This window comes from Schistocerca nitens, chromosome 4 (assembly GCF_023898315.1).
Source record: "Schistocerca nitens isolate TAMUIC-IGC-003100 chromosome 4, iqSchNite1.1, whole genome shotgun sequence".
NCBI classification, from domain to species: domain Eukaryota; kingdom Metazoa; phylum Arthropoda; class Insecta; order Orthoptera; family Acrididae; genus Schistocerca; species Schistocerca nitens.
The window spans coordinates 551,510,370-551,538,083 of record NC_064617.1 but is presented as its reverse complement, the minus strand read 5'-3'; the positions used below and the strand labels follow the sequence as shown (position 1 = coordinate 551,538,083).

At 40.4% G+C, this 27,714-nt stretch overlaps 1 protein-coding gene across 5 annotated transcripts in view; it reads left to right on the top strand.

Annotated features, from left to right (window-relative positions):
• The window catches only part of LOC126252073 (acetylcholinesterase-like), a 224,611-nt gene that overhangs the window by 116,229 nt on the left and 80,668 nt on the right, over nt 1-27,714 (top strand). For all 5 annotated transcript variants that reach the window (XM_049952922.1, XM_049952921.1, XM_049952924.1 and 2 more), the window contains 2 exons: nt 6,804-7,080; nt 9,520-9,705. In XM_049952922.1, coding sequence (XP_049808879.1) covers nt 6,804-7,080; nt 9,520-9,705 — 463 coding nt within the window. The remainder of the gene's footprint in view (nt 1-6,803; nt 7,081-9,519; nt 9,706-27,714) is intronic.

The window sequence follows — 27,714 nt, the reverse complement described above, 5'->3', positions numbered from 1 at the left end:
TTCATCAGACCATCCAACACTCTGCCACTGCGCCACCGTCCAGTGCCAATGGTCATGTGCTCATTTCAGTCATAGTTGCCGATGACGTGGTGTTAACATTGACACATGACATGTATGGGTAGTCGGCTGCGGAGGCCCATCGCTAGAATTTACTCTGCCCAGCACCAATGTCTGATGTCAGTTCCGCCACATTTCGCCGCCTGTCCTGTTTTACTAGCTTGCGCAGCCTACGACGTCCAACATCTGTGATGAAGGGTGGCCACCCAATCCCACGGTATCTGAACGCGGTTTCACCTTGGATTCGCCACGTGTTGGAGATACTCACCACAGCACTCCTCCGACACTCGACAAGTCGAGCTATCATAATCTGCCCTCAGGTAGATCGCTTGGCCTCCCCAGTCTACTGATACTACATGCACTGTGCTTGTGTTTAACAAGAGTCACTGTTGTCCAGGCGACGGTGCTATCGCCTGGAGGGGTTTATATTGGTAGAAGATCGGTGGTCATAAAGTTCTGGCTGATCATTGTGTGAGTACTAAGTTTGGTTGAGATCGATGTACTGGTTTAGGAACCTTGCAGGTTCGCAGGAGAACTTCTGTGAAGTTTGGAAGGTAGGAGACGAGATACTGGCGCAAGTGGAGCTGTGAGGGCGGGTCCTGAGTCATGCTTGAGTACCTTAGATGGTACAGCAAAAGACAAAGGTCGCGAATTCGAATCTCGGTGTGGCACTCATTCTTAATGTGCCAAGAAGTTTCTTATTTACCAATGGCTTACTGTGTTGTCACTGGTCACAGAAAGTCATAAAGTGTTTTCCGAATTTTAGAACACTATTGAAGATATATAATGAAAAATATAGTAACCACTACAGCGCGAGGACCTATTTCTCTCCTTGTTTAGTTCTGTATCGATTCCAGTTGTATGACGTATCTTTTGTTATGCAGCCAAGCAGTCTGTAAAACAATGACTTCGACATTTGAAAGTTGAAAAATTTATTGTCGTCCGCATTTAGATCGTCAAACAGTGTAATATAATTCTATGGTCAATCAAGCAATGTATAAAGCATCTTTTCTTTTTCCTACCCTTTCGGCTTATCTTTTTAACAGAAGAGGGAGCAGAGGTAGTTCTTTATACGATGTCATTCTCTCAAATGGCTATTTCCCGATGAGATTTGAGGTATCGTTAAAAACTAGCTCCAGGCGTGATCTGGTTTGTAAAACTACTGGCGCTTGGCTAACAGCAGCCTTTAGGCCCCAATACTAGGGATCTGGACATGCAGCGCCGTCATGGTGCTTCATTATATTCTTCCAGAGAAATCAATGAGACACCACTCGTGATACAACAAGGCTGATCGAGGTGCGATTGTCACTTGCAGCGCCCCCCTTGTGTAAATTTCCCCGCTCTACGCGGCGTCTATCCTCGCAATTAATGCTAATAAGCCTGCTGTCATTCTGGAAGTTAAATGATGACTCACTGTAATGAGAGCGCTCCTCACTTCCTCCTGTATAGAACAGTAAATGATGAGCACTGTTTAGCCATCCACCGAAGTTATTACTGCGACAAACCATTCAGAGATTCGAAATAGTTGTCGATGTTATTACTGTTGGAAAACAAAATGAAATGAAACAAAGAAATAAGCCTGGAGGTAATCATTGTTCTGAGAGTACTGTATGAGGAGTGATAGTATAGGCAACGAAGCCTGTGAACTGGAGCGAAGATACAAAAAATTCTTAATGCATACCGAGGTACAGCTGCATAGCAAACCAGTGATTGAATCTCTTATGATAATGTATTGGAAAGCTTTTCGTGTGCTAATGATCGCATCATGTCGAAGCTAACAACCGAATTCGTGCCTGTAGCAATTCAATGCAAAGATAACCCAAACAGTGACACAACCACAATATCAAAGCTCGAGTTGCAGTTACAAAGTGCTGTGCCACTTTGAGAGAAAGGGGCAGTAGGCATGTACGAAAGTGATGCAACAACTTTTTTGTCTTGGCCACTCTCGGTTGGAAAAATGCAGAACTTGTTGTGGGGTATCCTGGAATATTTCCGCTTCAGCCCCTATAGCCTCACGAACTTCAGACTGGTGGTGGCGCTATATGTGGTCTTCAAAGTGGCGTCTATAACGGAGGTGCGTTTCCACCAGAGAAATCTCACTGATTTAATTTTGGCAGAAAATCAAAGCATCGCATTCATAGGTGCTTCCTGAATGGCGCCACAACACCTGTCTTCCGAAGAAAAAAGTCCAAATGCACACCCTCAGCCGGTAAAGTCGTGCCGGCCGTCTTTTGGGACTCCAATGGGTCTAATTTGTTTGATATGGTTACGCTACCCTCGGAAATTGAAGAAATGACTCCAGCATTTTCAACGCCACAAAAATGCAATTAAAGTACACCTTCTCCATGAAGCCTGAAGTCTGCGCACTCGAGAGTGCCTCACAAAACTTCATTGAACTCTTTCCCCACATCCACCCTACAGCCCAGATCTAACACTTCCATCTGTTTGGCCCAATGAAGAAGGATGCACTCCGTGGGACGCAGTACGTGGATGACTGACAGGTTACTGATGCAGCAGCACGTTGGCTCTGACTTTTACCAGTAGAGGGGTACCAAGCAAGCGTGCAGGCCCTCCCAGTATGGTGACATAATGGGTTGGGCTGTTTGGGGGAAGCGACCAAACAGCGAGGTCATCGGTCTCATCGGATTATGGAAGGACGGGAAGGAAGTCGGCCGTGCCCTTTCAGAGGAGCCATCCCGGCATTTGTCTGGAACGATTTAGGGAAATTACGGAAAACCTAAATCAGGATGGCCGGACGCGGGACTGAACCGTCGTCCTCCCGAATGCGGGTCCAGTGTGCTAACCACTGCGCCACCTCGCTCGGTGGTAACATAAGGCCGTTGCATTGGAGATTATGTTGAAAACTAGAGTTTTGTAGTCTAAAATGTGGAGGATATTGTGGTGTACTGCAGTTCAGAATAAAACCAACCCGATTTCAGAAAAAAAAGTCTTGCTTTACTTGTTGTTCCTGTGATCATATTTAGTATATTCGATGCAAAAATCAAAGCAATAGCAATAATAATGATATGAATAACAAACGTAACTCTATTTGGAAAATACATTTTTTCTTATAGTAGCGTTTGCTTAAAGTATTAAGGATAAATTTCTTTTCCACAGTCTTTCTCTTTTCCGTATGTACAAGGTCCATTTTTTCTATACTAGACAAATTTTATTTCATTATTAAACTGTGCGGCCAGATGCCCTCCTGACGCACAGTTGTCAAGTGGACCAAATTGAGCAAAACGCATGTGCGTCATCTATCTGCGAAACGAGTAGAATCCGTTTTGTATTTTCTCGTTTTTCACCTCTTTTGTGTATCACATTTGCGAAATCGCCTAATAACCGCCACAGTCAGGTTGGCCGATCTACGAGCACATTTTCGTTAATGCGCTACGATAATAGATCCGCGTAGAGCCCAAATCATTATCTCGTGAGCTAGCGCTCTGAGCCTCATTTTTTACGAACAGGGTATTTTTTTCTTTTACTGGCGTTTGGGGACTATCCATGCAGCCATCTCAAGAATTACATGACTGTTTTGATGATACGAACGTATGGGCAACACAACAGCCCGTCTTCGAAATGAGAAAATCTCCAAACCGGCCGGGAATCGAATCCAGGATCCTTTGGTTACTAATACGCTGCGCTGACTGCACAGCTACGAGTACGAGTACGAGCAGGTATCGTATTTAAAATAGCAAATCTGATGGAAAAGGAAATGTCTGTTGGCTGAAAACTAAATATTATGAATTTATATTACAAGGATTATTTGTGTTTCAGAACATTTTGGACTTCAAATGAATTCTGTGTGTGTTGTGAAAGAGAAAACAAATCACGGGAAGTAACATGCTAAATGTAATGAAAGGCGCCGAAAATAATTTGTGTTGATATTGGAAAATACATATCACGTTATTGTGGTACGAACCCTTTGTACCGCTTTTGTGTTTGTGTTAGTTTCTAAGGAACCAAACTGCTTAGGTCAACGGTCCCTAAACTTACTACTTAAAATAACTTATGATAAGAACACCACACACACCCATGCTTGAAGGAGGACTCGAACATCTGGCGGGAGGGGTCGCGCATCGCTTTTCTAACATTAGTTAAATTTGCTCCCATAAAAGAAGTGTGCGAGGAAATAAGTTATCAGAAAGCAGTCACGTTTTTACATCATTTTTATATTTTATTTTAACGTGGTGATTGGAAACCTTCTATTCTGTGAAAACAAATTGACTGAATTCATCAGTGAGAGAAGAAAAGTTTTGTGGGAGAATAGTATTCTCTTAACCTTCTCTTATTCGCGCCGAGTGCAAATGTACCCCATTGTCGTTCTACACGTTATTTTCTTATTGTTGACAAGAGTGGCGGGGCTAAAATTCCCAGAGTCTGGCGTACCTACAACAAGTGCCGTGCGTCGTCCTGCACGATCTTCTCATGGGGAAGTCTTGAGTGTTCCCTGTCGTGTTTGGCGCATACGTTTACTCCACGCGAGTATCGAATTACCAGTACATATTTTATATGGTAAGTTAAAATTTTAATTTCTATTATATTTGAAATATGTTTGGATTGCTATTGTAGAATTAATTTATCGTATTATTTAGGTATAATGGCAGATCGCACTTCTGATGAAAGGATTTGGATGCAATGGCTAGACGAAGAACTGCAGACTGATGAGCCTTCCTATTGTGATTCTGAGATGTGCGATGGATTGAAGCGAGGGTGATAATCGAGCAGACGTGCGAACCCTGAAAACAATGCCGTGGAAGAATCGGAAGAAGACAATGAGGACATGGAAGAGAGCTTCAACAAGGCAAGTGGAAAAAATCGGAAGAACATAATGTCGACAAGGAAGAGAACTTCAAGGCAAGGGAAGAATCTGATTTTTGTTTTGGAAAAGATAAAACAAAATGGAATAAATTACCCCCTTGTCCTAATGTTGAATAAAGGCCAGCAATATCTTTCTTCGTGTTCCTGGTCCAAAAGGAGAGGCAAATAATGGAAAATCTCAAATCGATTGCATTAACTTGATTATTGATGAGAGAATAATAGAGTTGATCGTGGAAAGTACCAATAATTATATAGAAACAATCAGGAACAAGTTTTCTACAGAAAGAGATGCAAAATTTACAGATTAATGTGAAGTGCATGTCCTTGGTATAATCTTTTTCACTGATACTTTAAACTCTTCCAAGTTGAATACTTGCAAAATATATGACAAAGAGGAAGGCAATGGTATTGAAAGAGTCTATTTGACTATGTCGAGGAGTAGGTTTCATTTCTTGCTTCGTTGCCTCCGATTTGATGACATAATCACCAAAATTGAGAGAAGAAAGCTCGACAAATTGGGACCAATACGGGAACTTATGAATTTGTTGTTAGAAAACTTTCAGAAGTACTATTCTCGTGGGGAGTACCTCGCAATTGATGTGCAGCAGGTTGGTTTTCGTGGAAGACGTTCATTCACACAGATTATACCGAGTAAACCTGCTCGTTATGGCGTGAATGTGTTTGCATTAGCGGATTGTAGAATAATGTATACCGTGAATATGGAAATTTATTGTGGAAAACAGCCGGCGGGGCCTTTTGATGTAAGCAATGTAGGAAAGGTCGTCGTCATGAGAATTGCGAAACCAGTTTTAAACACAGGACGTAACATCAGGGCGACAATTGGTTTCCTATCTATCCTCTGCTCCAAGAACTGCTTGAGAAAAAGACAAACTTATGTTGGAACAATCAGACACAACAAGAAAGAATTACCTCAGGAATTTTTACCCAGAAAATCTCGAGAAATGAACACTTCTGTTTTCGGCTTTACACATGATGCAACACTGCTGAGAAAAGAAAAAGAAAGCAGTAATTTTACTTTCAAGTATGCACAATCGTCCATCGATTGACGAGTCCACCAGTTCAAAAAACAAACCAGAGTTTGTTACATTCTACAATCGCACAAAAGTTGGAGTTGACGTACTCGATCAACTTTGCTCAAATTATGATACAGCAAGAACTACTAAAAGATGGCCAACAGCAATTTTTACAACATTTTAAATATCGCCGCTATCAATGCTTTATGTATTTATTCAGCAAACAAAAACTATGTCAAAGTGAAACGAGCTGATTTCCTTCACGAAATTAGTTGTCAAATGGTGAAACCACAGATTCATGAACTCAGAAGAAAAAATGTAAATAGTCAAACTAAAGAAGGAGGAAAGAGGGTGTTGTAAAATATGTGGAAGACCAAGAAATAAATCAACACGAAGAGTGTGTGCAAAATGTGACTACCGTTGTTTGTAAGAATTGTACGTGATTTCTTATTGTACATATTCTCTGTGATTACTTTTTTGTGTATTATGAGCTTCTTCATTAAAGTTATTTTGAATACTTTCATTACTTCTTGTGTAATGTTACATGTTGTGAGCAATAAATGGGTGGAGTGACAAAAACTAATTTTGTGTTTAAAAAATTAAATGTTTAATTCCTTCCCTCGTTTAAAAAGTATTAGTAACCAACTTACTCATGCATCGTAAAGGACGTAACAAACAAATAACATAATTTAATAAAGAAGACTTTTCTCAATCAAAAAAGTGGTGGAGTACATTTGTACTCCGCGTCAGTATCTGTGTCCTCAAAACCTGCGCGTCTATTGGGGGGTTAACGTCTATACCTGTCATAGTGAGACATTCCTCAAATGTTCCATAAATTACATTGTGATAAACCTCTGCTAAATCTGAAATTACCCTAGGAATGCCTTACAGGCTCCGCAGCCGGCAGGAAACTGGGAAGGAGTACGCAATGCCAGTCAATACGGCAGCGACTGCGTCCAACAGGACGGCAGCGGTTCCGAGGACTGCCTCTACCTGAACGTCTTCGTGCCTGGCGTTCCACAAGAGGGCACCAACCTACCTGTGATGTTCTGGATGTACGGTGGTGGATTCAGAGGCGGCAGTGCTTCTGATAAGGAATTCGGCGCAGACTTTCTCGTCTCCTATGGCGTCATACTCATCACTGTCAATTATCGCGTGGGGCAGTTTGGTGAGTATTGCTTTCCGATATTCTGATCTAGAGGCAGTGAGAAGGTATTGGGTCACAGGTTCGATACGAGCCACTGCTTAATTTTGGAGTACGTGTAATGGTCGACGAATACTTCCGCAACAAGGCATCACAATCACTCAGCCCATGGTGTTACCAAAGAAGATGAAGAAGCGGATAAAACTTAAAAGTAAAACTGCTCTAAAGCCATAACAATCGGCATTCAACAGCCTTATTTTTTTTGACATAGTCAAAATCTTCTAATGACGCTCTCAATTCAGAAAACTCATTGATAATCCAGATCATCAGAAGGCTGTCTACCTTGAAGGGGGCACGTGCTTGTGTACTGAGGTTTGTGTAATGATCGACTCATTATGTTTATGTATTGCAATGTGCAATGCATTTAAAGGATCACTGTTTCGAAACCCCGACATTGTCTCTCTTTGCGACACAGAAGTTTGAAATTTGTCTCAAAAATTCCTGCGCCACCCGGTGTGGCCGAGCGGTTTTAGGTGCTTCAGTCTGGAACCGCGTGACAGCTACGGCCGCAGGTTCGAATCCTGCTTCAGGCATGGATGTGTGTGATGCCCTTAGGTTAGTTAGGTCTAAGTAGTCCTACGTTCTAGGGGAATGATGACCTCAGATGTTAAATCCCATAGTGCTCAGAGCCATTTGAACCATTTTTTTTTACCAAGCCCCTACTTTGTATTATCTAAGTAATCCTTCAATGTATAAAATGTAATGCATAACAGACCCTTTATAGCTGCCTTTTTAAATAAGTGTATTTTTGAAATTTCTTTAATCTCTCTTGGTAATTTATTGTACAGTTTTACTCCTTGGTAGAAAATGCTGTTTTCAGTTTTATGTTTATTTTTTTCTTGGTAAAAGTAAGTTGAGTATAGCTCTTGTTCCACAGTTATGGACAGAGCTGTTTGTGCATTAATTACCAATGATATTTTTGATGTGTACAGCTGACTGGTAAATGTACTCACATGGAGCAGTTAAAATCCGCAGTGTTTTGAACAGATCTTTACAGTGAGCTCGACTACTAATTTTGGTTATTATTCTTATGGCTCTTTTCTGGAGTTTGAAAATTGTGTTCATATTTTGTACATTTGTTCCCCAAAAAAGAATGCCATAGCTAAGAATAGAGAGTACACATGAATAATATGTAACTAAAAGACACTGCATGTTATACACTGATGACAGGATTCTAAGGGCACAACATGCTGATGACATTCTGTTTCCAAGTACCTTTGTGTGTTTATACCACTTCAACTGAGAATCAATATTTATTCCTAGAAATTTTGCATTTGTTACACAATCTATAGAGGTTGCATTTACATTTAATTTAAAATTGTCCTTTTCCATCTTCAAACTAAAATTAATGGCATTAGTTTTCTTTCTGGTCAATGTTATTGTATTGCTTATTGACCTATCGTAAACCTCCTTGAGAGCTTCATTTGTTTTCTCAGTGACTATAATATTGCTGTCATCAGCGAACAAAATCTTTCCACCATGAGTAACACTACTGGGAAAGTCTTTGATGTATATCAGGAATAGTATTGGCCCTAATATGGTACCTTGCAGAACCCCTATATTAATGTATTTTGGTTCTGATAACTGTTTTACTGAATGTTTGGATCTATTTGAAGTATGTGTTATCTCCACTCTTTGTACCCTATCTGCTACGTATGATCGAAACCAGTCATTAGCTACCCCTCTTATTCCCAATGCTCCTTTTTTATTTAGTAAATTCTTGTGGTCGACTGTATCAAAGACCTTAGAAACATTCAAAAATATGCCTGTGACACATTCATCTTTATCAAGGGCATCAAGTACAACTTTTGTGAATTCTACTATGGCTGACTCCGTATTTTTGCCACTTTGGAAACCAAACTTTGATTCGCTTAATAGATTTTATTTATTCAGGTAATTCATTAATCTGTCTTTCATAATTGCTTGTATTACTTTTGAGAATGGTGACAGCAGTGGAATGGTCAGGTAATTTTCTATGTCTTCTACATAACCTTCTTAAGTAAAGATACAACTCTTGCCTGTTTTAACTGCTCTGGAAATGTCCGATACGAAGGATGCATTTATTATATTTCTTAAGGGGCCTTGTATAATCTCTATGTACTGTTTCACGTTGACGTTGCACACAGGCAGTGGTCATTTTAACGTAACTGGATCGTGCACATTTTAAAATGTCGTTTTTTATCTTGGCATGCGTCGCATTAGTTTTGCTTTGTAATTTTTGTGTGGTTAATTAAGATATCTTCATCATACATCTGCATATGCTTTTCAAACACATCATGAAAACTGAATAAACATAATTGCGATCAGTATACTTCCATTTGTCATTAAGTGCCCGTGTGCCATGGTAGCTTGCTTCTGTTGTTAGTCACTTTCTTATGTCCTGGTTGCCATGGTTAATTGCAGGTTTTCTGAGCACGGGAGACGCTGTCGCCCCTGGTAACGCGGGCCTCAAGGACCAGAGGCTGGCACTGACCTGGGTACAGAGAAACATCGCGCGCTTTGGCGGCGACCCGCAGCAAATCACAATATTCGGACAGAGCGCCGGTGCACTGTCTACCTGCTATCACTTCATCTCGCCACAGTCCTCAGGTGAGCAAAACTTCTGACAGAGTTCATCCATTTGTATTAAAGTTTGCCTTATAGATGCTCTGGGAGAATTTCTGTAGTTCATCATGAACTATTTTATAACGTACTTCTAAATGGCGATTACAAAGTTGTGTACATAAGATCACTATTATAAATGATTCATTCGTTTCAAAAGCTCTCAATATCACTAAGTATTACATGCACAAATACGATTGATGCAGGAATAGAAGTGTAAACTCGCCATCTGTCCATTTTGAACTCTAAAAACGTCCTATAAGCGCCCCTCTAATAACATGACACACGTCCAATCGCTAGTCATATTCGTTCCATACCTTACGTAGCAACATCCTGTCAATAGTCACCACAGCGGCGTTGACACGTTCTCTGAACTGTTCCACTGCTCTTGTAAGTGGGGGTACAGAGAAACGGTCCGTAATGTACCGCCAAAGGAAAAATTCGAAAGGCGTCAGGTCAGGAAACCTACAGGGCCAAGAGAACGGATCCACATTATGTTCACCACTGCCACCAACTCAGTGATGCGCCATCCATAATCTTTCGGTTTTAATTGCTACGTGAACTGCAGATGGTACAGTTTAAAATATAACCGCTGTCGCAAAATCTTCCACATAGTTTGGTTCGGTAATCACAGTTCGTAGATTGCGCGGCAGGTTGACATTTCTTTGGACTATGTTCGAAACGTCCCCTCGCTCACCCCGCAATTGGATCAGGCGTATTTCATCGATCGGTACTTTTCTGTTCAGAGCAACAATCATTGGCCCAAAATCGTCGATACCAACGCACAGTTCTCTTTTTACATAGCGGTTCTTTTCCATAATTCCTTCTGAATCGGCACTCACATATTCCAACACACAAAAATTATTTTCTGCCTTTGTCGCTTTATTTTTAGGCACTACTCTCGTAACGCCATCTGGTGGGCACATAAAAGGTGTTAATACGGTTCTATTCATGGATCAATCATATTTGAACATGTAATACTCTGTAACATACAGATCTCTGAAAACGAATGAGTCATTTACCCTGTACTATACCTAACTACACATTGAATACTGAATTATGGCGTTACTGTTGCATGGGGGCTTAATTATTTAAATGAAAATGCAATAATTTTAGTAGCTGTATGTCCGGTTACGAAGTCTCGTAACCGGTTGGCCCTGAGTAGTATTAGTACTCAATCTGACTGCATCGAATAACAACAAAGAGTGGAAGGAAATTTCCGTTAACACAATTGATTAATTAAGTCCCCAACAACTATAAAAACTACGAAACAACAAAGCACAAATGTAGCTGTTTTGTGTGTGGAAGTGTGACTCAACGTACACGTATCTGGCTCGGTTCTTCCTCAATACGACAAGGTATTTTAAACACCATTTACAATGAAGTAATTAAAAAACCAGAAATGCTATAATTGCACATAGAATCCAGAATTACAGTCTAATACATAAACACAAGCCAGATGCTTTGTTGACTGAACCTGTGACCAAGAGACATTGCTATTTAGGAAATTTGAAATAAAAAATTTTTGTTATCTGCATATATATTGACGAAAAATACCTTGTGATCATTACAACATCCCCAATCGAACAGCACCTGCTACTTCGCCCAACAGAACAACTGCACACGACATGCACTCAACTAGTACTGCTATCGACATCCTCTCAACAAGCACTGCCCACGGCAACCTCTGAACTACAACTGCCCTCAGCAACTTTTGAACTCCCCAGTGGAGGTTGCGGAATCATACTCCTTGGCGCAATCTCTGGCGCTGTGACTCAGTGTAGCCACCTTTCATATGCCCCTCCTCCACGGGCTAGAATTTGATGGTATTTTTGCCAGCATTGGTGGTGAAAATACCACCAAATTCGTCCAAAAAAATACAGACAAAATAAAAGATAATATTAATAAGTAAATATCACATAACTAAATAAAGTTTGGCTTTGCACTGACCGTTCAATAACCTAATACATAAAATACAGTAAGGAATACAAATGCTTTGACACATGTGATTTTACACAAGAGTTTACACAAGTATCATTCAATCAATGCCACCAGCAATGACGAATAGGTGTAGGTAAGAGTCTCATAACATTTCATAAACAGTAAATACACAAAAAATCAGTTTATACAAATATGCACACAAAATATTTACAATAGTTCAATAAACAAGTAGCACTCCTCAGGGTAGTTGACAGTTCCAACAGTAGCACCCAGCAATGGTCAACAGGTGCTAATAGCAGCCTCATAACATTTCATCAGCAGTATTTAAACAGCTCCAACAGTGGCCTCTCAGAAATGGTGAGCAGGCACAGACACCAACAAGTGACATTATCTCAGTAGCAGCAGTTCTATCAGTGGCACCTAGCAATTTTGAACAGATGCAGACACAAACAAGTGAGACGGCCGCGGTGGTCTAGCGGTTCTAGGCGCTCAGTCCGGAACCACATGACTGCTTCGGTCGCAGGTTCGAATCCTGCCTCGGGCATGGATGTGTGTGATGTCCTTAGGTTAGTTTGGTTTAAGTAGTTCTAAGTTCTATGGGACTGATGACCACAGATGTTGTCCCATAGTGCTCAGAGCCATTTGAACCATTTGAACCAACAAGTGACATCATCTCAGTAGAAGCAGTTCCATCAGTGGCACCCAGCAATGTTGAACAGGTGCAGACAGCAACAAGTGACATTATCTCAGTAGAAGCAGTTCTTTAGTGGCACCCAGTAATGTGGAACAGGTGCAGACAGCAACAAGTGACATCATATCAGTAGAAGCATTTCCATCAGTGGCACCAGCAATGTTGAACAAGTGTAGGTAACAGTCCATTATATTCACTATCACTAATCAACAGTTCATCAGAGTTTATCAGCAGAAATTAAACACAGTCCATAATATTCTCTATCACTAATCAATCAGTTAACCAGAGTTTATCAGCAGAAATGAAACATTTCCAAGTGGCACCCGTCATGTTGAACAAGTGCAGGTAACTGTCCATAATATTCACTATCACTACATACAGTTCATCAGAGTTCATTAGCAGAAATTAAACATTTCCAAGTGGCACGCATCATGTTGAACAAGTGCAGGTAACAGTCCATAATATTCACTATCACTAATCAGACAGTTCATCAGAGTTTATCAGCAGAAATTAAACATTTCCAAGTGTTACCCATCAATGATGATAGGTGCAGGCACGAACAACAGTTTGAATGCACACACAATTGCTTTTACAAAATTATTATCAATGCTCTTACACTAAACATACAAATTATAATAAACACACAAATGATATCAGATAATTGTCATATTAACTATTACAAATACACAAATATCAGTAAACCTATAATATTTATGGGCGTCAGTGCAAGCCACAACAAACAAGTAAAATAATATTTAGGAGGTAGGTCTGTACCAATTATTTGGGATTAGGGAAGGAAAACCCACAAAACACACTCACTCATCTTTCTAATTGAATAGTTTTAACTGTGTAAATGCAATTCTGTCAAAAATTTGATCTTCAACATGTGTATCAAGTAGTAGTGGCAGCAGTGTATATCAGTCAATAATAGTTAGTGAACGTCATCGGCATCATGTCAAGACCAATGTTTTCCAAGCCAAATCAAATGTACGGTTGCTGAACAACTGTCAGTGTGCCAAGATATGCAAATACTTCCTCTCTCCAAAAAAAAAAAAAAAAGTATATACTACTTATTGATTTAACAAAGTGTGTGTGTAAACAATCTTCCTTCCACTTGAGTGTTCTAGTCTGCCATCTTCATCCTCCTTGTTCTATATAAACCAACAAAAACAAAATATGCTCCTCACTTACTTTACCTCTTATCCACCAAAACTCCAATAACCATCAGCATCACATAATCTTAATACTTCAATAATACCTCTTACGTCGATACATATAAACCTCATCATCAATATCATTTACCTTACCTCTTGTCCACCAAAACTCCAGTAATCATCAACTTCACACAATTTCAATACCTCAGTAATCCCTCTTCAATACATCGATACATATAAACCTTATCGCCAATATCATTTCACTTCCATAACTACTCTTTTCCTCTAGTCAGTCTCCTCGAACAAGTACAGATAAAAACCTAGTGCAAACTTCAATTCATCATCCCATAGAATCCGAAGACACAATGTCCACACACAACCTCTGTGTAATCCATCTGGCCCAAATCTTCTACTCATTATGAATTATAAAATACATTTTGGTTACCTTGTCCATCATTACATAAAAGAAATGCACACATGACCTCTAACAGCCTTTAGTTTGAATAACGTTCAGTAAGTAAGTACGAGTATGGAGTGTGAATGATCGTAATATTTCACAGTGTGTACACCACTTCAAGAATCATGCCAAAACAGAAGCAAACATGTGGAGTATTTCTTGTGTCAAGTGTTACTTGCTATTTCAGTTGCTCACGAAGAATGCAGTGTATCTGTCAATGGTATAAACCTAGTGTTGGTATATGTCGTTAGCTTCCTTCCTATTAGCATAAATTTATACAGCTTCCATAAAACCTCCAGCTCACGTGACTTCAATGAAGTTTCTTCTACCAATGTCGTTCGTAGAATTATAGCAGTTCATTTTCTTATCTTAAAATATAAAGCACTGAGCGTAAGCAAAACATGCAATAGCGAGTAGATAGATTATAGATACCAGTAGAGAACAGAATGTGAACAAGTGGATGTAGCACAATCCCTAGAACGAGGCTCTGCCAAGCGAACAATCTATAATTAATACAATAGTGTGACCTAGACTCCATGTTCGTACACCGTATATCAGCATTTCTATATACCAAATTATAGAGTAGTTATGACAACAAAACAGACATGTGTAAATACGCAATCCATACGCAAAGCAGCAAATATATATCTTACATAATAAACAGGCCATTAGCATCATATCGGCATAAACAAATAAATGTTCATATGTACTCTTAAAAAGTAAACATGAAGGCGCAAGCAGATAAATCACAAAGTATAACTTACATACATAACCATATCAGCACAACTAATTAGGTGACAATTATAATTTAAATAAATAAGCAAGCAGGCACATAGTAAAAAAAAATGTGACATAAGTGAAAAAGGAGTGCAGCCAAGCGATGCATAATACACATAAGTAACAACCCTGTTCATTAATCAATCATTGTCAAAAACAATTAACACAAAGTATAAATCACGTAATCGCGAGCAGCAAATTACGTCTAAAATATGTACCTAAGTGGAAATATGTTACCTGAAAAATAATCTCAATTAATAGTTACCTTTTTAGTTTATTACTTTCTTCTTCGAAATTGCATTCTTCCTGAAATTTTGTCGATAGCAAGTCCTCTTAACGTCGGACACACACAGAATTTACCTGAAGTTCTTAAATATCTTATACAACTGTATCCTGAAAAAAACTGAACGTTAATAACTCTATAGCTTTATACTGAATTTAATCAGAGAAATTAGACTGTGTGTTTGTTTACGGCTGTCAGTGCGTTCGCACTGAGCGCTCGATCAGCTGTAGGTACGGGTGACGTAGGAAGTAATTGTTTGCGGTCAACGACTGCCTTGTGCGGCGAGCAGACTTGACTGTTGCTTTGAGTATGTGCCGCCGCCAGAAAACGGCGCGGTATCTTTCTATTCTCTGCGTGTATCATTCCACAAAAATTTTAACGTTCGATATATGATGTATTCCCCTAGAGCGCCGAGATTAAAGAGTTTCTACTTCGATAGTGTTATCATGAATAATTTTGCGAACTCTATATGGACCGTTATAAAGCAAAAAAATTGCGACTCAAGCCTTTCCCTTTGTGAGGCAAACGGTGAGACTTAATTAACACCTTTTGGTCAACTGACAAGGTTTTTAAACGACCAGGACGTTTAGCTGATTTCTCTCTTCTAGCAGCCGCAGATGCAATATTTCGTAGAGCCAGGTTGACAACTCCAGAATGCCGCAGTTTCCGTGTAGGCGGAAAAGGAACGATTTCAGAAATGCGATTTGTCGGTGTTTTTTTTTAATATCAATATAGGCGGTAAAGGAGTTGAATCATTAGGGAGTTCATTTAGAATGCTTTGAAAAATATGAAGATACTGATCCCACGTTCTGTGATTCTGATGACAATAAAGTCGACACAATTTATTGATTTCCTTCATCCATCTCTCTGAAGCGTTAGATTAAGGGTGAAAAAGTGAAATGATAATTGGTTTAATCTTACGACGCCGTAGAGTACGAAGCCAAATTTTAGAGCGAAACTGTGATCCATTATCTGGTATAACCTTATCAACATGACCCACTTCTTTAAGAAAATGTTTGATGAAAGCATTAGATACTGAACGAGCTGTTGCTTTGCGTAAAGGTGTAAAACGCACATATTTTGATGTCAGTTCCACTACAACCAAAATGTACGCAAAACCATTAGTAGAACGTACCACTGGGATGATCAAGTCGACTGCAGCCATCTCCTTTAATTTCGCTGGAATGATAGGAAACAACGGTGCTCTGTGAGAAACAGTTGGCGGCTTAGTCTTTTGACATAATTTGCATTTGGCAAGAACAGATTGAATACGTTTTTCCATATTACTGAAGTAGCAATTTTCTCGTAATTTATGAAATCATTTTCTGGGACCAAAGTGTGCATAACTGAAATGAGTATACCAAATCAATTTATTAACCCACTCATCAGGAATGCGAACTAACCAAACAGAGTTGTCGACCGATTTTCGTTTAAAAAGAATATCATGGCGAACTAAATAATACTGTCTAATCGCTACGCTTTCCTTTCTCCTCCACATCTCCTTAATGTCCTTCCAGATTGGATCTTTGTTTTGCTCCTTAGCGATGTCCTGGAGCGAAGACGAAATAAAATTTTCAAACGCAACGTCTTGAATATACATCAAACAATAATTGTTTTCTTTGCAGTCCTCCTCAGCACCTTGTTTCAAACCCATAGATGCACGTGATAAAGCATCAGCAATAATATGTGAAGAGCCCTGTATGTAAACAATACTAAAATCAAATTCCTGTAGATACAGCGCCCATAGTGACAATCTTCCATTTGTTAATTTTGTTGACATAAGAAATTCCAGAGCTCGATGATCGGTGTAAACCTTAGTATGTCTGCCATACAAAAATATGCGAAATTTTGTGAAAGCCCAAACAACAGCCAAGGCTTCTAGTTCCGTAATCGAATAATTCTTTTCTGATTTAGAGAGAACACGACTTCCAAATGCAATAGTTTTCTGTACTACAACGCCGTTTTCTTCTATCTCTTGAAATAAGTGTGCACCTAGGCCTTTGTATAATGAGTCCGTCGCCAAACAAAAGTCTTTAGATAAATCCGGATGTGAAAGAAGTGGAGCAGCAACTAAAGCATCACGAAATTGTTCAAATTCTGATTGAGCTTCCTCATCCCAACACCAATTACAATTCTTTCCAGATAGTTCACATAAACGAGGTGTGGCCAAATTGTCCAGTCTAACAAAGCGTCTAAGAAAGTTACAGACACCAAGGAAACTACGAACATGACGTTTTGTAGTAGGAACAGCATAATTACGAATAGCGTCTAGTTTCTCTGGATCAGGAAGAATACCTTCTGTAGAAATAATATGACCCAGAAATTTGGCCTGAGAACGACCAAATTCAGATTTTTCGAAGTTCCCTGTAATGCCAACTCTTGCAAAAATACGTAATAATGAATCCAAAATTTTGTTATGCTCACTCCAAGAACGTTTAGCAATAAGAATATCGTCAACATATGAAGTAATATTGTCACGAAGATAAACAGGTAAAATTTCGTTTAAACCACGAATGAATGCTGCAGAAGATACAGTAAGTCCAAACGGTAATTTCCGAAATCACTTTTGGGTAAAATAATCATATCCGGTTATTCTTTACCGACGCTGTAGATAGATTGATAGTTGAAGAGTTGTTTTGATGGATACAAAGAATAGTAAAACAGTAGGCAGCGGTGCAGAAAACTAAAAGGGAAATAGCACCACTACAGGTCGGGGCCCTGTGCACACTACGGCACATATTCACTTAGTCCAGCGAATCCCCTGAGGACTTAAATAGCCGCACATAAATTCCATTTTGTGACTTAGTCGCCCATTTGGTGGAAGTGCGTACATAAATTGATCTAACCATGAACTTGGATGTATGTCATTTTTAGAATTGCGAAAGATCTTAAATTTCCGAACAGTTAAAAAGTGTTTATAGTCAAAGTTTTCGCCTCGTGGCAACGAAGACCTACCGCGTCTGTCCCAGTCCGAATGTCGATTATTATCAAGTTCGCGCGCCTGGCGCTCTCTTGTTTCATCTCGTAAATGAAATAAATTATTTTCTTCAAAACCCGCTGCTATCTGTGATTCTAAATTTCTTCTACTGTCTTTTCCTACGATTTCGCTTTCAATTTGTTTAACTTGCTTTCGTAACACCTCAAATTCCCTTTTAACGCGTTCATTAAATTTTCCCTGATTTTCAACATGTTTATTTATGCTCTGGTGCTCTTCGGTTTCTGCAAATGGCCATGGAGCTGTATCATCTGAATCTCTGTCCCCATTTAAACTAAGACTTGTAAATTTATCTGAAATCTCCTCATCTCTTTCCCATAAGTCACTTATTTGTTCTTTCTGTTTATTTACGTCCTCCTCAAGTGTCGCGACTCGGGTTTCAGTATTGACACATTTAGTAGTTAACTGTTCATATTGTTGTGTTAGGTTATTTATTCTGTCATTTGGTACGGACTCATCGATTCTTTCAAATATTTCTTCCCTATCGTGTACACGTTGTAAAGTTAACTCTGAAAATTTTTGTGCTATCGCGCGATCTCTTTCTTCCTGTTCTCTATCCTGTTCCTTTTGTCTGATTTCTATCGAAATTAATCTATTATTGTGAACATTTAAAATCGGTTGTACTTCTTCTCTAATTTCTTTTTCTAATTCATCTTTCATGTTTTTGAAACATGTCCCTGTTCGTGAGTCTAACCATGTTTCCATTGTTCCCATATCAGTTTTAATTGTTCCTATTTGTGAGTCTAACCATGTTCCCAAATTTAATATTGCACTCATCAACTGCTCCATATTAACTGGTTCGAAATTCTTTTCGCCCCTAACATTTCCCGTAACACTAACTTACTTTGTCATAGCAGTAAAGCTACCTGTGTTCGATACTATTTCAGAATCTTCTATCGTTAATCTCATATTCTGAAAATTTTCCGATTGTGAAAAACTTTGAACTGGTTACGGACTATTTTCCCGGCTTATTAAATTGCTTTCTACTTCATCATACTGTTCTCCTGTGTTGGCGAGTTCGCCATGTTAACAATTTCGTCATTCTGACTATCCATCATTTTCTGCCTTTTTCATCGATCGCGTAATCACATATAAAACATACAAAACTCGTCACTATACGAAAATTACACAAAATATACCACTTTATCACCAACAATACCATTCACACGAAATGCTCCCCGACAAACACGATTAACGAACAATTCAAATCTTCATAATTGGACAAAATTGTCAAACCAGTATACGACTCATCAATATTAATTCTGCAAAAATACCATTACAAGAATGACAAGACAACTACAAATGTTCAATTACCAAATCTACACATGCAATATAGACTACAATTACTAAACTACAAATTACTACAACAATACTACTGTCTACTATTTTCACTATCAAAGAATTCCAAGGGACGATCCGAAGCAGCGGTCGCCACGTGCATGGGGGCTTAATTATTTAAATGAAAATGCAATAATTTTAGTAGCTGTATGTCCGGTTACGAAGTCTCGTAACCGGTTGGCCCTGAGTAGTATTAGTACGCAATCTGACTGCATAGAATAACAACAAAGAGTGAAAGGAAATTTCCGTTAACACAATTGATTAATTAAGTCCCCAGCAACTGTAAAAACTACGAAACAACAAAGCACAAATGTAACTGTTCTGTGTGTGGAAGTGTGACTCAACGTACACGTATCTGGCTCGGTTCTTCCTCAATACGACAAGATATTTTAAACACCATTTACAATGAAGTAATTAAAAAACCAGAAATACTATAACTGCACATAGAAACCAGAATTACAGTCTAATACATGAACACAAGCCAGATGCTTTGTTGACTGAACCTGTGACCAAGAGACATTGTTATTTAGGAAATTTGAAATAAAAAAATTTTTGTTATCGGCATATATATTGACGAAAAATACACTGTGATCATTACAACATCCCCAATCGAACAGCATCTGCTATTTCGCCCAACAGAACAACTGCACACGACATGCACTCAACTAGTACTGGTATCGACATCCTCTCAACAAGCACTGCCCACGGCAACCTCTGAACTACAACTGCCCACGGCAACCTCTGAACTACAACTGCCCAGTGGAGGCGGCGGAATCATACTCTTTGGCGCAATCTCTGGCGCTGTGACTCAGTGTAGCCACCTTTCACTGTGTCCGTAAAACGATGTTGGGAGAGAACATAAGCGAAGTGTGCATGCAGACGTCAGTTTAAATCGATTTATTTAGACAGCGTTCTCATTACCTTATTATTTATGTTTGGCGTCAAGTATTCGAGTCGTAGCTAGCACAGCGAACACATCCGGATGACATTATTCAATATCGCTTAAGTGACAGAAAGTGATCACAGTCAATGAGTGGTGGATTGGGAGTTGAGTGTCACCTGTAGGATCATCCCACGATTCTGGGAGTAGTAAAGAGGATGGAAACAGCCCGTGGCAGTATAGGAAAGATACACACCATGTGACAACTCTGTGGTAGACTACTTGCTTTAAGTAACCAAAGAGGTGCAACCAGCAGAGTACATGCTTTAGTAAGAGACTACACAGTCACCTCTCGAACCGCGTTTCCTGCTGAGTATTATCGGACTGAAAAGGTTAACCAGTTTGTCCAGAGATCTCTTAGATGGATTCTGGTGTTGGATTACTTTGCACCTATGGAGCCCTTAGAGAGTTTCATGCAGTTGAAGTTTTAATGCATTTGGGGATACCGAACCACACTGCTCGCACGTGTCCAGCTAAATAATGTTCTGTGGCGGGGACATTGCCAGTAGCGTCGTAACAAAAATAAATGTGCCTGTAATGAAGTTCACAGCCGCCTGTGGTCGCCATTTTCTACCAAACTGCATGCTCACCTCTTCTACCTCATCTTCAACAACGAGAAGTGCTGCATTGCACGCACCCAGTCTCTGTACACTAATGGGGTTCATCTTAAAGATCGTGCTAAAGCCTGGTTTACGAGTGTGAATTAAGGAGGCGAAAATTCCTTGGCTGTAAAGTTACAGACAGCAGCTTATGATCAGAGTGTTTTGACGCAATGTGTGTCTTCAATTAGATACGATCAGGTGCCGACATGACACGAGCTCATCTCATGTTTCATCGAAACCGTTGTCCACGGCGAACAAATAGTGTCCCGTTCATATATGAGTCACTGTTTATCCCACAGAATGATGTTTTCCAGCCGTCTATTGATCTGGATGTCACAAGTGACATCACCATCAGTGTTGTGGAGCGGAACAATTCTGCCAATGGCAGTGAGTTTTCTTGATGAAGAACAATGTTAGAAGAGAAAAAGACCACCACACTGGTGGTATCGGACTGGTCCACTGTATCGGACTGGTAATGCGTCGGATGCTATACAATGGTATCCTTTTGGGTCGCCGACTGGTTTGATGCGGCCTGCCGGAGTTCCTCTCCTATATCACTCTTTTCTTCTCAGAGTAGGACTTGCACCCCAGAAGCTCAACTATTTGCTGTGTACGACCCAGTCTTTATATTTCCGTACTGATTTTGCCACCTGCGGCTCCCTATACAACCATGGAATTGATTCCTTGATGTTAAACGTATGTTCTATGATCCTGTCCCTCCTTCTGGTCAGTATTCTCCATGTGTTCCATTCCTTGCCGATTATGACAACAACATTATTTCCCGTTAATCAATCAAACTTTTAACATCATTCTACTGCACCACATCTGAAACGCATTATTCTCTTCCTTTCGTGATTCCACAGAGTGCACGATCCACTCCCATAGAGTGCTGTTCTTCAGACATAGAATGTTAGAAATTTCTTCCTCTTATTAGGAAGGTAGTTTCCACTACTAGATTTATTTTGACCAATAATGGCCACTTGGCATGCGCTAGGTTGTTTTTAACTCCTCTTTCTATCGTCCGGTATGTGCCATTTTGTTCCCAAGGTAGCAGAATTCCCTGACTTCGTCTACCTTTTGGTTACCAATATTGATGTTAAGTTTCCCGCTAATCTCGTTTCTACTACACCATATTACTTCCGACTTTCATCAGTTTAGCCACAATCCCTTTTCTCTATTAATTAGATTGTTCATTCCATTCAGCAGGTCGTGCAGTTCTTTAAATTCACTGAAGACAGCAAGGTCATTAACGAATCTTATCACTAGCATCCTTTCACTCTAAATTCTAATTCAACTCATGTAATTTTCTTTAATTTTCATCATTGCTTTTTCGATGTATAGACTCGACACTGCGGATGAGTGGCTACATCCCTATTAAACACCATTTTAATACGAGCACTTCGTACTTGTTCTTCTACTCTTATCGTTCCCTCTCGTTTTTGAAGATGTTGCGTGTTGTCCGTCTTTCCCTATCGCTTACTCAAACTTTTCTCAAAATTTCGAATGTCTCGCTCCATTTAACATAAGACTTTCCGTCCGAACAGGCCTTGGAAGGCCCAACGGTACCGACCGGCCGCCGTATTATCCTCAGCCCACAAACGTTACTGGATGCGGTTATGCAGGGGCATGTTGTCCCGGCCGTATGCCAGTTTACGAGACCAGAGCCGCTACTTCTCAGTCTAGTAGCTCCTCAGTTTGCCTCGCCCCGATCGCCAACAGCGCTCGGCAGACCAGATGTTCACCCATCCAAGTGCTAACCCAGCCCGCCAGTGCTTAACTTCGGTGATCTGACGGGAACCGGCAAACGTCGTCGAACCCTTTTTCTAGACTGACAAATCCTATGCCCATATCCTGATTTTCCGTAAGTCTTGCTTGCATCATCAACCGTAACGTCTGTGATGCCTCTGTGGTGTTCTTCTTTTCTGACAGCCCAACTGATTGTCATGTAACAGGTTCTGTACTTTCTTTCTCATCCTTTTGTATATTATTCTTGTCAGCATCTTCGATGCAGAACTGTTAAGCTGATTGTACGATAGTTCTCGCCGTTATCTGCCCTTGCTATCGTGGGGTTTGTGTGGATGATATTTTCGCGAAAGTTTAGTGGTTTGCCTCTAGACTCAAAGATTCTACACGCCTTTCAAAAAAAATCACTTAGTTGCTTCTTTTACCAATGATTTCAGAAATTCCAATGGATTATTAGCTATCTCTTGTGCCTTATTTGACAGCAAGTCTTGCACGGTTTATAAAACTGTGACTCTAATACTGCATTTCTTACATCTTCCATATCGACTACCATTTCTTCCTCAATCACGTGAGCAGACAAGTCTTCTCAATCATAAAGGCCATTAATGTACTATTTCCACCTATCCATTTTCTCCTCTGCGTTTAACACTGGAATTTCCCTGGTACTCTTAATATTGATGATCTTGCTTTTAATTTTACTGAAACTTGATTTGACTTTTCTTTACGCTGCATCTGTTGTTCCGAAGATTATTTCGCCTTGGCTTCCCTCCAGTTCCTATTTATTTCATCCCTGAGTGACATATTTCTGTATGCCTCAGTTTCTCCGATACTTTTATACTTCCTTCTTTCGTCGATCAGCTGAAGTATTTCTTCTGTTGCCAGCTGTTTCTTCACAGTTACATTTCTTACGCCTATGTTTGACTGTAGAACTTCTGTGATTGCCCTTTCACAGATGTCAATTCCTCTTCAACTAAACTACCTACTGTGATATTCATTATCGCAGTTTCTATAGCCTCAGAGAACTACAGACACATCTATCACTCCTCTGTACTTCACTATTCCTCTGCTTCACACCTTGGTTCCTGCAGACGATTCTCTTAAACTTTACTTTACTCTTCTTCTTTACTAAATTACGATCGGAGTTCGTATGTGCTCCTGGATACGTTTTACAATCCAATACTGATTCGGAATCTCTGTGTGACCATGATGTTAGCCCGCTGGAATCTTTCCGTATGTCAAGGCCATTTTCGAGCATAGCTCGTCCACTCGTGACTTTTAAATTATTTATTCGCTGCTACTGGGATGTATACAATATCCAGTTAGTACCTTTCGTATTTGATTCCTACAAATAAGACCATTTTATCGGGTAACGTTTTCTTCGTTCCCTTCCCTTAGTACTATGTTCCATTCGCCCATGGTTTTTAGATCATTTACTATTACATATTGAATTTTCTTCGTCCCTTCATCTTCTCCTTGTGATGTCTGCACGTATCGTTGAACTATTGTTGTTGGTGTCGGTTTTCTGTCGACTCTGATGAGAACAAATCTGTCACTGAGCCCTCCGAATTAACTTACTTTCAGTTCTATTTTCCTATTGGTGACGAATCCTACTCAGGTTATACCATTTTCTGCTGCTGTTGGTATTACCCTGACCAGCAATTACTAACTGAATTTTAAAGCAGAACTCAATTCATCTATCCCCTCTCTGTTTTCTAATGCGGACTCCACATCATCCCTTCATACCGTCTCACATTCCCTTCTCAAATATAGCTTCCATTCTCCCATGGATATCAGATTTTGATCTCTACTTACATACTTTATTACATTTTCAAAGTCCCTATATACTTTTTCTTTTTCTTCATCTTCTGCTTGCGATATTGGTATGCATGCCTCAACTATTGTTGTAGTCACCTGTTTGATGAGAATAAACCTATCGCTGAGCACAGTAGCTCTGTGCTGCCTCCTATTCATGACGAATCCTATTTCCGTTATACCACGTTCTGCTGCTGTTCATATTACCCCTATACTTGCCTGACCAGACATTCTTGGCATGTTTCTATTTCACGTCTTTCATCCACATTATATCGAGACATACGCTTCGCATTTTTTCAGATTTTCTGGCTTCCCTATCGTATTCAGGCGACCAACGTTTTAAGATCTGACTCTTAGAATATTATACTTTCGTATGTTATTCATTCTTTCTCTCGTGGCAGCCTTCACTATGGCAGACCCCCACAGGAGATGCGAAGGGAGGATTAGTAGTGAATCTTTTGCCAGTGGAGATATGATGATGATACTTTCTCAATAACATCCTCATGTCATGTGAATACACATTACGCGTTTTGAATTCGGTGGTTCTTAGTGTCTTCTTCATGCTCACACCTTCGATCGCTGCTAATTCTTCCACCTTTTAAGGGCAGTTGATTACACCAACGGCAAGAACGTTGCCACAATTTTGTCTGCTCCTTCATCGTCTTTGACAAGGCCGTTGGCAGAACAAGAGTGACTCGTTATACGAGAGGTATTCGATCGCCGTTGCTGATAATTTTTATTCAGAATTTCAACAGAAACGCGGATTTATCCGGGGACCCGGTATGTTCTGATTACTAATCAAAGACGCTAATCCCTTTTCTTTCTTTCCATTTGGTTCTTCGTTGGTTTTTCATTTGCATTTCAGAGCATATGTCGCATGACATCTTTCAAAGTCCATGTATGAGAACTTCAATCAGTTTATTTGCTACAGATAGCGGTCTGTGGGCTCAACGAATACGCTGCACTACCGTGTCCGCACCACTAGCCCACGGCGGCCACTCCATTGTGGCTACATTTTGAAACAATATGTGCTCATTAGTAGTGAAACGTACGTGGTTTCCAAAAGGTAGGTGAAATGAGAGACTCCTCCTCCAACAGATATGTGATACTGTGTCACTACAATGAGATAGCTGCATGTGCCGGTGCTGCGCGATATAAAATTGTGTTTCGCACTAAGACAGCCTCGTCCGCTTCATTTGCTACTTCGTCTCCTTCAATTACGACATATCATATTACCCAGATGAATGACACCCCATTTCCATGCACTTGTAGATGAAACGGGTAGTCGTTGATTAATTGGGTGTGTCTTTCTTCCGATTATAAGTGAAGCACAGCTTGTAGGAACCCTAGTAAATGAGGAATTTGGTAGCGTGATTACATCTCATCACATCCAAAGCCCTTATGGTCGCATATAAATCAGCATCGTATACTGTGAATGAATACCTTGCGATCAGAAGTGTCTGGTTAACTGGCTGAAAATGACTTACAAGTTCGTGGCGCCCTCCATCGATATTGCTGGAATTCAGTATGGTGTTGACCCACCCTTAGCCTTGATGACAGCTTGCACTCTCGCAGGCGTGCGTTCAGTTATGTGCAGGAAGGTTTCTTGGGGGATGGCAGCCCATTATTCACGGATTGCTGCGCTGAGGAGAGGTATCATTGTCGGTCGGTGAGGCCTGGTACGTAGTCGGCGTTCCAAAATATCCCACAGGTGTTCTTTAGGACTCAGGTCAGGACTCTGTGGAGGTCAGTTCATTACAGGGATGTTATTGTGGTGTAACGACTCTGCCACAAGCCGTGCATTATAAACAGGTGCTCGATCGTGTTGAAAAATGCACTCGCCGTCCCAGAATTGCCTTTCAACAGTCGGAAACGAGAAGGTGCTTAAAATATCAGAGTAGGGCTGTGCTGTGATAGTGCCGCGCGGAACAACATGGTGTGTAAGCCCCTTCCATGAAATACACACCACACCATAACATCACCGCCTCCGAATTTTACTGGTACTACACACGCTGACAGATGACGTTCACTGGGCATTCGCCATACCCACAACCTGCCATCGGATCGCGACATTGTGCACTGTAATTCATCACTCCAAAGTTTGTCCGTTTTTAAATTGTCCAATGTTTACTCTTCTTACACCAAGCGCGGCGTCGTTAGGCATTTACCGGCGTGACATGTGGCATATGAGCAGTTGCCCGACCATGAAATCCAAGTTCTCTCACCTCCCACCTAACTTTCACAGTACTTGCAATGGAACCTGATGCAGTTTGGAGTTCCTGTGTGATGGTCTAGATAGATGTCTGCCTTTTACACATTATGACCCTCTTCAAATGAAGGCGGTCTCTGTCAGTCATCAGACGAGGTCAGCTTGTACGATTTTCTGCTGTACGTGTCCCTTCACGTTTCCACTTCACTATCACATCGGAAACAGTGGACCTAGGTATGTTTAAGAGTGTGGAAATCTCGTGTACAGACGTGTGACACAAGGGACACCCAATCACTTGACCACGCTCTCAGTCCGTGAGTGTCACGGAGCACCCCATTCTGCTCTCTCACGGTGTCTAATGACTACTGAGGTCACTGATATGGAGTACTTGTCAGTACGTGGCAGCACAATGGACCTAATGTCCATGGGCTGTCCGGATACTTATGATCACATAGTGTATTAGTTAATCGAGTCTTAAGAGCATATTCAGGAATAATCGCAGTACAGTCGATGGAATTCCACTGCGTAGAAGCTGTAACAGGAGAAACACGGGTTCCTGAAGTTAAGATTGCTGGTTTTTCTACTTCTAGCTTACAAAAAATAAAGAACAGTTACCATTTGTTGCAGTCCGCCCCCTCAGCTGAGTGATCAGCGCGTCTGACCGCAATACACTGGGCGTGGGTTCGATTCCCGGCCAGATCGGAGCTTTCCTCCACTCTGGGACTGGGTGTTGTGCTGTTCTCATCATCATTTCATCATCACTGACACGCAGTTCGCCTAATTTGACGTCTCATGAAAAGACTTGCAACTTGGCAGCAGAACGTCACCGGCTGGGGACTTCTAGCAATCAATGCCATACGATCATTTCGTTTCACCGTTTGTTACAACAATAAGTAGAAATAGCTTAACAATCATCTGATATTGACGAAGACTGTATCCCTTGTTCCGTCACCTTCTTGAAAAAAAAATCAGAACTGTAGAAAGATTAACGCCTTATCTTGCCAACGTTTGGTAAATTTTAATCTACTTCTGATATTAAAACAATCTTCCTTTTG